The sequence below is a fragment of the Hyperoodon ampullatus genome (genome assembly GCF_949752795.1).
Source record: "Hyperoodon ampullatus genome assembly, chromosome: 9".
Classification (NCBI taxonomy): domain Eukaryota; kingdom Metazoa; phylum Chordata; class Mammalia; order Artiodactyla; family Ziphiidae; genus Hyperoodon; species Hyperoodon ampullatus.
In genome coordinates, this window is record NC_136922.1 from 34,399,213 (window position 1) to 34,411,278 (window position 12,066).

General features: G+C 41.1%; 1 protein-coding gene across 1 annotated transcript in view; it reads right to left on the reverse strand.

The window, feature by feature from the left end:
- Window positions 1-12,066, reverse strand: part of DNAH11 (dynein axonemal heavy chain 11) — a gene marked incomplete at its 5' end in the record, with an annotated part of 313,916 nt that overhangs the window by 3,698 nt on the left and 298,152 nt on the right. Inside the window, 3 exons of the mRNA XM_079711490.1 lie at window positions 3,669-3,784; window positions 3,858-4,040; window positions 6,746-6,988. Coding sequence (XP_079567616.1) covers window positions 3,669-3,784; window positions 3,858-4,040; window positions 6,746-6,988 — 542 coding nt within the window. The remainder of the gene's footprint in view (window positions 1-3,668; window positions 3,785-3,857; window positions 4,041-6,745; window positions 6,989-12,066) is intronic.

Genomic DNA, 12,066 nt, shown 5'->3' on the forward strand with positions numbered 1-12,066 from the left:
ATAGTTTAAAAAAATGGAAAAAAGGAGTTAAAGAGTTAGAGTAGAAATAGGACGAATGCTGAATGCAACAGCACACGTTTAGTAATACAGTTCTAGAAAATGTGAGTTTTCCTAAGTTACAAATTTGAATCATTATAATCAGGGACGTATGTTGCAAGAAAATATGACACATAATAATCAACACTAAGATAATGTGGACTAGAGACAGAATCCTCTGGACAGCCAGGAAAAAATACGAAGTCTTTATATAAAGGGGAGAAAAAATTATGTTACCTTCAGACACCTCCATAGCAGCATTTAATCAGAATAGAACGATGCCTACAAAGTCCTCTGACAACGAATGGGCTAAATTACTTTTATAACCAGCCAAACTGTTACTTGAGTATGAAGACAACTGATTATATGGCATGAAAAACCACCCGCAAATCCAATAAACAGGAAGGTATAGAGAACCCAAAAAATAAGAGGAATCTGAAATCAAGACTTTTAATACACATGTTTAAACTTGAGAAAGAGAAAGGGTGGCCGTCATAAAAACAAAATTACACAACTAGGTCAGGTACTTTCCCCTCCCCTCAAACTAAGCAACGTGAAACTAAAAATTCAGGGGAGAAACAGTAGGCAAGAGGACAGGAGACAACTGAAGATATAATGAAGATCAGCCAGAACTGACAAACTCAACCAAAACACACGGAGGGACACACAGATGGAACATGATGAGAGTTCAGGCAGATGAAGAGAACGGCAAGGGCAATATTTGGAGAAAGAAAGGCTAAGAATTTTACAGGGTGGAAACAACTGTGGCCTCCCATTTGTAACAGCACACAGTACCAAGTAAGATGCATTTTTAAAAGACCATACCTAAATACAGCAGTAAAAATTACAGAATATTAATACATTAAGGCTCAAGAGAAAAAAATCCTAAAAACTTCCCAGAGACAATAACTTAGTTGTGAAGGAATGACATATTTATGAACAGACTCACTAGCCGCAATAAACGCCAGAAGACAATGCAGTTATATAACACTGAAGTTCTGAGAGAAAATAATCGTATCTAGAATTCTACATACAGGTAAACCATTAATCGAGTGAGAGGGCAGTAAAGAGAATTCAGACACGATACCATCTATTCCCCACCATGTACACTGAAAGCCTGCTGTGTACTTCCTCCTTTAGGGCAATGAAGAGGGGATCCAGGACCGAGGGGCCCCAGGTGAGGTGCGCACAGCATCCATGCTGCCGCTGGTGGTTTCAGTGATGAGGAGTGGCATTTTTGCGTTCTATAACTGAAGGTTCCAGAGAAAATCTGACTCAAGTCGTGCTTGATTCAGCACCTCAGAGAACCTCAAGCCCAGTTTCTTTCCTTTTTGCCTTTTTCAGTGCTGACCTCATGGCCCCAATGTGGCCTGAACTTTACTTCCTGAATTTATGCCAACTGGAAAGGGGCTCACTTTTATTTTAGGATTAAAAGTAAATAGGAAGGACCCTGTGCCAAAGGCGTAAAAGATGAGAAAGAAAAGAAAGATACAACAGTAATACAGAAGTTATGCAAACATCTCTCAGGGAACATCGCTTTCGTGGCTATAATGCAGCAGGGCAATTCTTAGCGTATCTATGGCTGATGGCATGGTCTCTGGATATGCTCTTTGTGGTGAGAAAAAAAACATAGGTGGCTGGGCTTTAAAATAAGTCATCTGACATGATTTTTGCAAGTGCATAGTAGCTGAACTATGACAACTCTCTATAGGTGACACAGGTCAAATAAATTATAATGTATACTTTTAACATTATTTTTCGGAATGATCTATATTCCATACCACAAGAGTTTTATAACTGCGTTTTCTCAAACATACGTCAAATTCACCACAGGCCATCTTTGCAAATGACCTTGACAAAAGCATCCTAAAAACATTCCCAAGGGACAGTCAACAGCAAAAATAAGTCTTGAAAGGTCTTTTTGTCTTGAAATGATAGAATCTCATGACAAGAGTTTAAATGGTTTTACTTCTCTATTTGTCATGTATACAAATTACTTACCTATAAATCACTTATATAGAAGAATTAATACTTGGATTTTCTTGGGAGAAACATGAAATCTGTCTCAGTCATCTGTCAAGTGGAGATATTAATACCAGTTCTACCCAAATCATTTGGATTCGGAGAGCTTATTTGGAAATCAAAGTACAGGAAAGAAAAAAAGAGCAACAACGAACAAAGAAATCTATACGTGTTAGTAAGCAAAAATAATCGCCGACTGGGGCTTCCCTGGTGGCGCAGTGGTTGAGAGTCCGCCTGCCAATGCAGGGGACGCGGGTTCGTGCCCCGGTCCGGGAAGAACCCACATGCCGCAGAGCGGCTGGGCCCGTGCTCCACAACGGGAGAGGCCACAACCGTGAGAGGCCCGTGTACCACACACACACAAAAAAAATAATAATCGCCGACTGTAAACAAAACAAAAATACTGTGGATCAAAATAAAGCTGAACTACACTTCCAGATCAGGAGGAGCTTAAAACATCTAAAGGAAAAAGTATTGACTTTACATTGTGTTAGAAACACCAAAAGTGTTTATGTTACAACATCAAGAGTCTTCCTAAAATAATAGGAACTGTACAGGGATAAACATGGGATAAAGAAAACTTAAACCAACAGAAGTCAGAAAAGTTTGGAAAAGAAGAAGCTAAGAAAAATACAGAATTTAGGAAGCACAAAATAAGATGGCGGAGATAAGTCTAAAGTTATTGCTATAAAATTTAAGTGTAAATATAAATCCTTTTTCTGATTGGAAATGTAAAATCTGATTTTAGGTATTCATAGCATTAACAGAAATCCAGTGGGAGGCTTTGCTCACTCTTCCCTGCTGCAATGCTTTGCTGCCATCTGTGGCATTTCCACAGGGCACCTTCGCTGGGTGTGCACACACCCCCTGCCCCCCACCTCAGCAAACCCCTGCGTGCCCGGGGGGGCAGTTCCAACGTGCAGTCACTTGGAATTCTAATGGGACCTTCCAGTTTAAGGATCAGCGTAGCATTCTAGTTCGTGGAAGAAAAATTTAGGAAAGTGAGAAGAATATCCATGTGGAAAAGCCAAGAATAGAGCCAGCCTTGTGAAACTTCCAGTGCTGACTACCAAGGCCAAGTTGTGGTTGGAGACAACACTGGCTTTCAGGGAGCTGTGAATTTCTATCCCTGGCTTTGTGGCACGCCACTGCGGTCACACCCCCAAATTGAAGGCAGTCTGATTTACTGCGTACCATTTTAAGAGTTAGCTGTGAAATGGCATTAGTAATCACTGGCTTCGAAAATAAGGGTATAACATGATATGAGGGTAAACTTAAGGGTGCCTCCCGTGGCCATTTAAATCCAATCCACTCGAGGAGGGAATTCTGTTCTCCACATTTTTCAGATGAAAAATGGAAACACAGAGGTCAGGTATTTTGTCCAAGATCAGATAGCTATTAAGTGAGACGCAGAATTCAAATCTTGCTCTGAGCCTGACTTCTAATTGATTTTTGCCTTTCACTCAAGTGAAACTGGTGGTTGTTTGCACAGTTATGGCGGAATACAATCACAAAGTACGTTTTTCATGGCTCCTATGAGGCATAATTCCGAACACCAAACCAGCCGTGAGGCTGGTGATGGCCGGCAGCCACAGGCGTGGGGCACTTACCACAGGGCCAGGCCGTAAGTAGACGGGTACGCCAGTTTGCTCCAGCTTTCTGGTACTGCATCGTGACTCAGCGCAGACTGCTGGGCTTCCATGTCAGGATACAGCATCAGCTCCCCCTTGCAGGGAGAAAAAAGGCCACATAGTATCTTTTAATGTGATGAAGGCTGCTCTAGTCTCACTTAAACTTACCTTCAATCCAAGGTCTAATTGTTGAAGTGACACCCGGATTTCCCGAAGGAGAATATTCATCCTCTCACATTCTTGGAAGCAGACAAGGACATAGGGGCTTCTATTTGGGTTTTTGTGCATTATCTCTGCCATGTTGAACTCCTCTGGAAGTTTCTCCAAAATGTCATCCAAGGCATTCTTAACCTTAAATCATTAACAAGCACAAAGATTTAGCTCCTTTCTATTTCATTTTTGGTCACGGTGACTATATAGCCTCTTTTTTTTTTTAAGTCTAGCACTATATCATACAACTCCCAAAGATGCTTGCTAATGAGTTTAAAAGATGCCTACTAACTCCCAGGAGGGGGGCAGAGTGGCACCACCAGCTCCCTCAATCGGTGCAGCCCTCCCCTCCTTGACATCCCACAGTCTAGGCAGGGAGGTGCTACTATTTGTAGTTTATTTACTGTTAGCATTTAGGGAACATAAGAACTCTCTCTCATCGACTACATTTCATTTGTTTGTAAAGACATGATCAGAGGATGGAGAACCCCAATATTTGGGTAGTCCATTTTGCAATCTGCTATTTTAGAAAAGTTATTTGAAAAGTCACATGAACCAAAGATGCCCTTTACACGAGTTAATTCTGGTGACTCTGCAATGCTGCCCTTGCAACTGACACATCCTAAAATTTGGGGGGCAATTTGGATCAATATTTTGAACAACAAGGAAGCCTGTATCTTTTGTAGCTGTTGCCCTAAAGAAATGAAGGATTTGTTCACTGAAGACGTGCATATGTACATAGTTCTCTGATGTGCATATTTATTCCAATGATGCAGTTTTACAGAGCTGGGAAAACCAACAAATACCTAAGAAGGACGAAAGATTGGAAGATATTGCCTGTCTTCAGCCTCAGGCAGCTTTCCCTCTTTCATTTATTTCTCGCATTATTGCCTGTGGCTCTGACTTGATGCGTGCAGATTGCTTTATTAGCACCCTGGCAGGTCATTTGTCGGATCCTGAAATCTTGAGCTTATTTACAGCAGCAGTACAGAGTATGAAACACAGTGCTGTAGAGAACTTAGGTCAAAGAAAGGCTTTGGGACTCAGCTAAAATCTGGTTTCCTTCACTGGCCCTTTCTAGCTGTCTGGCCTTGGGAAGTCACCTAAGCTTATCTCCAAAAGAGAGATTCCGATACTACTCAGAGCTGTTGCAGATTAAATTGGCATATTTGTAAAGCACTTTCTATAGTGCCTAGTATATAAACACCTAGTAGATGGTGGTTGGTACAACCAGTCCGCTTGTAGGAGATGCTGAGGCATCTTTACCTCATTTGCTTTGCATTTTCTGGTGTAATGATCAGCTGCCTCCCTGGAGAGATTGAAGCCCCAGAACTAGACGAAGACCTCATCCACCTCTCTGCTTCTATTAACACTATAGATCTTCCCAAATGGATGGATTTTTAAATTCATTCATCTTTTTAAAAATCTAAATTCATATAGGGAAGATGTTAGTATATAGGATAAAATGTGCTGTAACAAATTCTAAAGCTTCTAAATTACAAATAAGTGTCTCAATGAATGGCCTCATTTCAAGAAATAATTGAAAAATTTCAAGAAATAATACGGCAAGTTCCTGGGACCTCACTATAATTAGACCTGATGTTTATTGTGTTTCCACACACTGAATCCTTGACTGATAATTCTGAGAGAAATAGAGGCTAATTTATTGAGGGAAAAATAAACTTCAGGTTTTAAATTAATGAGAAGTAATATTTTAATCCAAAGGTAAAAAAAATTATTTGATGTCCATTTCTCATCCCCATCATTCTACGGTAATAAAAACCTTCAAAAGAACGATAATGCCAGTCTCCCAAGAAAAGGTGAAAAAAGACACTAACAAAATGACAGAGCCAAAAACACACTGAATGAAAGGCAAGCCACACATGTGGAGAAGAAATTTGCAATACATACACCTAACAAAGGACACACATCTGAAATAAAAGAGTTCTTACAAATCAGTAAGAAAAAGATTGACAACCCAATTAGAAATTGGGCAAGCAAGTGGAACAGGTACTTAACATGAAAGTTTATCCAAATGGCCATAAGCGTATGAAAAAATGTGCAGTATTCTTAACTGAGGAATGCAAAGTTAAAACCACAAAGAAATACCATGACTCCTAACAAGACCCCAAGAAGCAGGAGCAACTGGAACTCATACACACTGCTGGTGGGAGTGTGTATGAGTGGTTGTACCACTTTGGAAAACTGGGAGTATCTATTAAAGCTGAACATTATACCCTTTGATCCAACAATTCCGCTTCTGGGTATACAGGAATGAGTATTATGAGCAGATAGCTTTGGGAGTTACCTTTGTATGCTGACAAAAGACTATACAAGAATGTTCACGGCTGTGATAGTCATTGTAATGAAAAGCTAGAAAGAACCCGAACACCCATCTCCTATAGAAGGAGCAAATTAAGAATTTTATATATATAAATAAAGAATTACATAGTAAAATACTAAACAAAAATGAACCATTGGTCCATGCCGCGACATGGATGAATCTCTCAAATCTCACAGTGAAATGTGGAGTGAAAGGAGCCAGACATAAATTAGTACATCCTGTAAGGCTGCATGTATTTGAAGGTTAAACACTGGGAAATCTACTCGATCTAGTCTGTGGTGACAGAGCTAAGGAGAGTGGGTACCTTTGGCCTGGGGTGGAGAGGGTACTGATCAGTAAGGGGCAGGGATATCCTTCTGGAGTGCTGGAAATGTTCTGTATTTTGATCCAGGTGGTGGTTATGTGCACACAAAGGTAAACTTCATTAGCTGTGCACTTAGGACTAGTGTACTTTACTGTATATACAGTATAACTCAATAGAAAAGAAAGAATGACCCTCTACCTTGTCTTCTGTGGACTGTCCCAGCTCTTCACCTCTGAGTGCTTTCCTGGGCTGCATCTCCAGCAAACCTCTGAAGAGAGTGTTGGCTGTGACAGTCAGGAATTCTATTTCAGCATCTGGGTGGAGGCCATACAGTGCTGGGCTTTCCGGAGGAAGCATCTCTTCTACGTACTGGTGGTAGCCTGAATAATCCAGGTTGGGTGGGGCAGCAAATCCTGGTGCCAGCATCAGTTCATCATCAACCTTCAACCACAAAGGAAAAGTCAGTTATTCCAAATCTAAGTGGACATCAATCTTCACTTCCCAAACACCTTGAGAACACTCCGGTAAGATGGCCCCAGCACAATGCTGGATAGATAGCAAGCTCTCTAAAATATTCTCTTGACCCTCTTGTAATCAGTCAGTCTGCTCTGTGTATGGTACCACGCTGACCTCTGGGGAGAAGTCCAAGGAACACACATGAATCCCATCCTTAAGAAGACCTGGTTTGCGGTTTGCTTGGGGTAACACGATACATGCACACAAAGGGAACGGACAGGTGCTGAGCCATCTACTGTGTATTGGTCACCCTGTTCCATGCTTGAAGTCATTGATTCTCTCAGATAGCCCCATTTCACAGAGAGAAATTGAGATTCAGAGTAACTTGCCTGGGCATATGTTTGATTTTAATCTTAATTCTGAACTCATTTTAGTATGACTTAATAGTACTTTCTGCAATACTACTTCAAACTATTTTATATATTATGCATGTAGATTTTGTAAACATGCATAATTATATGTGCCTATCTTAAAAAATACGTGGGACTGTGTGTAACTAACATAGGGCAGTGTACACTAAAAGTCAAATCAGTGCTACCTCCCTGTGACTTTGAGCTTCTCAGGGCAGAGTCCGTGTAGCTCATCTCAAGATCTGTAGACCCTGGGGCAACCACTAGCTAGCACATACTGGTGCTCAATCCACAGTTGCCTAATGAGTGAGCGGCTGGAGTTATCAGGCATTAATCACACCCATCCACTTCATTCAGGCTGGGGAGAAGGGTAGACATTCCACCTGGAAGAATGTTCTTAACCAAGGCAATGCGAGCAGAAATACCAGAACAACAGTTAGAATGTAGGACTTCAAAATGTAACAAAACGATTTATGGGCCTCAGTCTCTGACCAGCTATAAATACAGTCAATCCAGCGCTTATACTTTTCTGCTTAACTCAGTGTAATCTCAGATTTTTTTCCCCCTGATTGTTCTTTAGTTGCCAGGGGACCATTACACTTCTGTTTAATTTTCCCAGCCTCTTGCTGTGAATTCTGTCTACATGCACTTAAATGTACAGGGAATGCTAGTTTTTAAAAACCATCACCTAAAGTAGCTATTATGCCTAGAATTTTAAAATCATTTTCTGAAAAGGGGTTTATCTCTGTAATTGTGTATGTTCATGCTATCTGGTCCCCTCACTATCACCTGGAGACAAAGTGACTATTCATTAATTCATTCAATCCTATGAACTGATCACCTAGTATACCCCAATAAGCCGTGGAAGTATAAGAGATTCATATAACCTAGTTCTTAAGGAACTCACCGTCTAATGGAGACAAAATAAACGCGATTTTCTACACAATCATGTCATCTGTGAGTCGTGGCAGTTTATTCCTTCCTTCTCAAACCTGCAATCCCAGATTGCCGAGGGAGCCCATGTCCTTAGGGATGATGCTCAATTGCTCTCCTGAATTCCAAAAGGCACTTTAAATGTTAAAGTCAGAATTTCTATTTTTATTTTGTATGGGGAGAATTTTCAAGTTATCCAGTCTTTCGTACTGCCAGAAACAGAGACCTGGACCCAATAAACATGAGAACACCCTAATTTTCTAGAAGGAAAAAACAAAACCTGAGAATGTCCTACTGTAAGTTCCTACTATGATGTCAAACAAGTAAAGCTCGATAAACAAGGCTTAGTTCACACAGAGACTTCTGTTCTCTTTGAGAAATCTGTGAAGATGTCAACATACTCAGGGAGCTCTGGGAATCCTGATTCTAAATCCAAGCCTTCTCCCATCCCACTGAGAGGCTTTTATGAAAAGCTGCTTCTTGCTGATGGGACCCTAACTCTGCACCATGGCCACCTGTCCTGCCTTTGGGGGAGGGCTGTTTGATAAGGTTATTGTTAGGCCTCAAAGAATCAGTAGTTCTCAATTAACATGTCTCCAAAGAAGATACACAAATGACTAATAAGCACAGGAAAAGATGCTCAACATCACTCGTCTTCAAGGAAATGCAAAACAAAACTACAATGTGATACCACTTCACACCCACCACGAGGACGTGGAGAGAATGGAGCCCTCATATATTGCCAGTGGGAATATAAAGTGATGCAGCCACTTTGGAAAACAGTTTGGTGGTTCCTCAAAACATTAAACATAGAGTTACCATATGATCCAATAATTTCATTTCTATGTATATACCCAAAAGAAGTGGAAACGTATGTCCATGCGAACACATATATGAATATTTAAAGCAGCATTATTCATAATAGCCCCGAAGTGGAAACAACCCAAATATCCATCAACTGATGAACAGATAAATAAAATAGTGAATCGATACGATGGAATATTATTTGGCCCTTAAAAGGAATGAAGTACTGATACATGCTATAACATGGATGAACCTCGAAAACATGCTAAGTGAAAGAGGTCAGACACAGAAGGCCCGATATTGTGTGATTCCATTTATATGAAATGTCCAGATTAGGCAAATCTATAGAGACAGAAAGTAGATTAGTGGTCACCTGGTGCTGGGGAGTGGGGCAGGTTGAGGAGGAGGATGGTGAGTGACTGCTACTGTGTACCCTAATTTCACAAATGAATAAACAGAGGCTCAGGTTCTGTGATGTATCTAAAATTGCACAGCAAACACAAGGGAGAACTGAATTTGAACCCGAGCTTTTTTGTCATTTTGTTTTACTTCAAAGCCCAACTTTTAAGCTATTAATATTTGACAGCTTTCAGGTGACCTGATACCTTATTTTCCAAAAGTAATTCACCATATTACTTGTTTAGCATTGCCAACTATGCACCTTACATGAGAGAAGAATATTAATTATAATTCCCTAACTTCGGCCAGGAACCCTCTAAAGCACATTGCCGTCGGGGAACCCTCTCTAAATGCCGTGTCATTTACCCAACAAGAAACTCATTCATCCTCCTAACAGGACAAAGCCACTGAAAGCATTCCAAGGTTCGACCACCTGCCCATGTAACCAAAGACACTAATTGCCAAATAAGTTAACCAATGTGAGAAGTGGCAAAAAGACATCCTGCAGATGCTGAAGTGTTAGCTTAAGTTCCTAATAATGTAAACAGCATGAGCAGGAAACATCTGTATGAGAACAAAATAACTGGGATTTTGTAGTTGCTGCCACCAAACCAGTCAGTGCTTTAACTTCCTCTGGTGAGTTGACAAGGTAGTGCTTTCTGGTGAGGATGCAAGACTGCAAATGAGCATCTCCATCCTGAAAACCTCACCAGAGCGGCATGGAAGGGCAGGTACCTAAATGTCTAAAGGGCTAATGCACACACCAGAGGTGCCCCTCAGGTTGCATCGTCTATATTTATTTTACAATTATGTGAATGGGAGTTCAGGCTTGTGAAGGTTAATGGACTGTCTTGGTTGGCAACAGTAATTCACTCTCATCCTCAGGCCAGAAGCAGAGAGGGAAGAGCAGAATGAGTTTGTCACTCTGCCCCTTGACCTCCACCATCATTCAGAGAAATCAGCCTCTGCAGAGGTAGCACACCCGACCCTGTTTATCTTTCCCATCTCCATGGTAATGTACTCCCAGACCTCTTCTGAGGAGTGACTTCCAATTGTGCTAAATTCAAAGTGTCTTTCTGACCCGTGAAACCTTGCTCATTAGAACTAAGGAAAGACCAGGAGACTCACAGCCAAAAGAAACAAGTAATGGTCACATGGCCAGAAAGTCTTTTTTTTTTCCTGCCTTGTCCCCAAATTGTTTAACATTATTAAAAGTAGCAAAAAATAATCTGTCCTCAATTTTCTATATGAGACTACAGTACACCATGTTTTCTAATACATGATTATATTACTTCTCAAAATGGACTTGAGGAAGGCATAATGCTTTTAGGAGATGAACTTCTCAAGAAATTATAAACAGGAGGTTGCTCAAACTATTTTTTTTAAAAAATACATGGCACAGCTCTAAACACAGTTGGTGTCTTGCCCAAGTGGGAGTAGAGATGGCACGGTGGAGGGTGCCTTGGGTTTCCAAGAAATAATCAGGCAATGGCCATGAACCTGGAAACCTTTAGAGAGAGACAGGAGAAAAGTATGCCACCACTTTCAGCTACTTCAGTATGGAAAACAAGGACTGAGTGCTTTTCCCAGAAAACCCAGCACCAGTCACAAACCATGTGGGTGTGTGGGTGTACACAGACATAGGGCTGGTAAGATGAGAAATGGGAAAAGGGTACCTGTGGCCTCTTCAAACTGCAGTACAAGGGCGCTCTGCCCCTCCCTCACAGAAGGAAGAACTGCCCTCTCACATCACCGCAGTTTTCTTGAGCACATATTTAGTTAGGAGTTAGTGATCAAAATTTAGAATACTCCATGGCTTCTGTGCCAGAGAAAGAACTATAGAATTCACTTGTATCAGAGCCGCTGAATTGAAATCAATACGTCTGGCTAGAGCCCCTGCCTGGGATAACTGGGAGACCTGGGGCAAATCACCGTGACCTAGTCTCTTTGTCTATGAAATGGGGTGACAGTGTCAGTGCTGTGTACCTCACGGAGTCATCTCAAAGATCCAGTGAGTCTGTGCATGGGACAGTGCTTCATGTGGGCACAGAAACCACCTGCAGTGGTGGCAGGGAGGTATCTTGCTGAAACACAGATTCGGATTCTGTGGGTCTGAGATGGGGCCCAAGATCCTACACTTCTAACAAACTTCCAAACTCCCTGGAAGGTGTGCCAGAATATACTCACAAAAGGCCAAGAATCCTCAATAACGTTCAAGAATTATTTACATAGTGAAATCAGTTTAAAAAATTCTTAGAGAAAGCAAACTATCGCTTATATGCAGAATCTAAAAAAAAAAAAAAAGTGATACAAATGAACTTATTTACAAAACAGAAACTGACTCACAGACTTAGAGAACGGACTTATGGTTACCGGGGGGGAAGGGTGGGCAGAAGGGATAGTTAGGGGATTGGCAGGCACACATCGCCATATTTAAAATGGATAACCAACAAGGACCTACTGTGTAGCACAGGGAACTCCTCTCAATATGATATAACAACCTAAACAGGAAAAGAA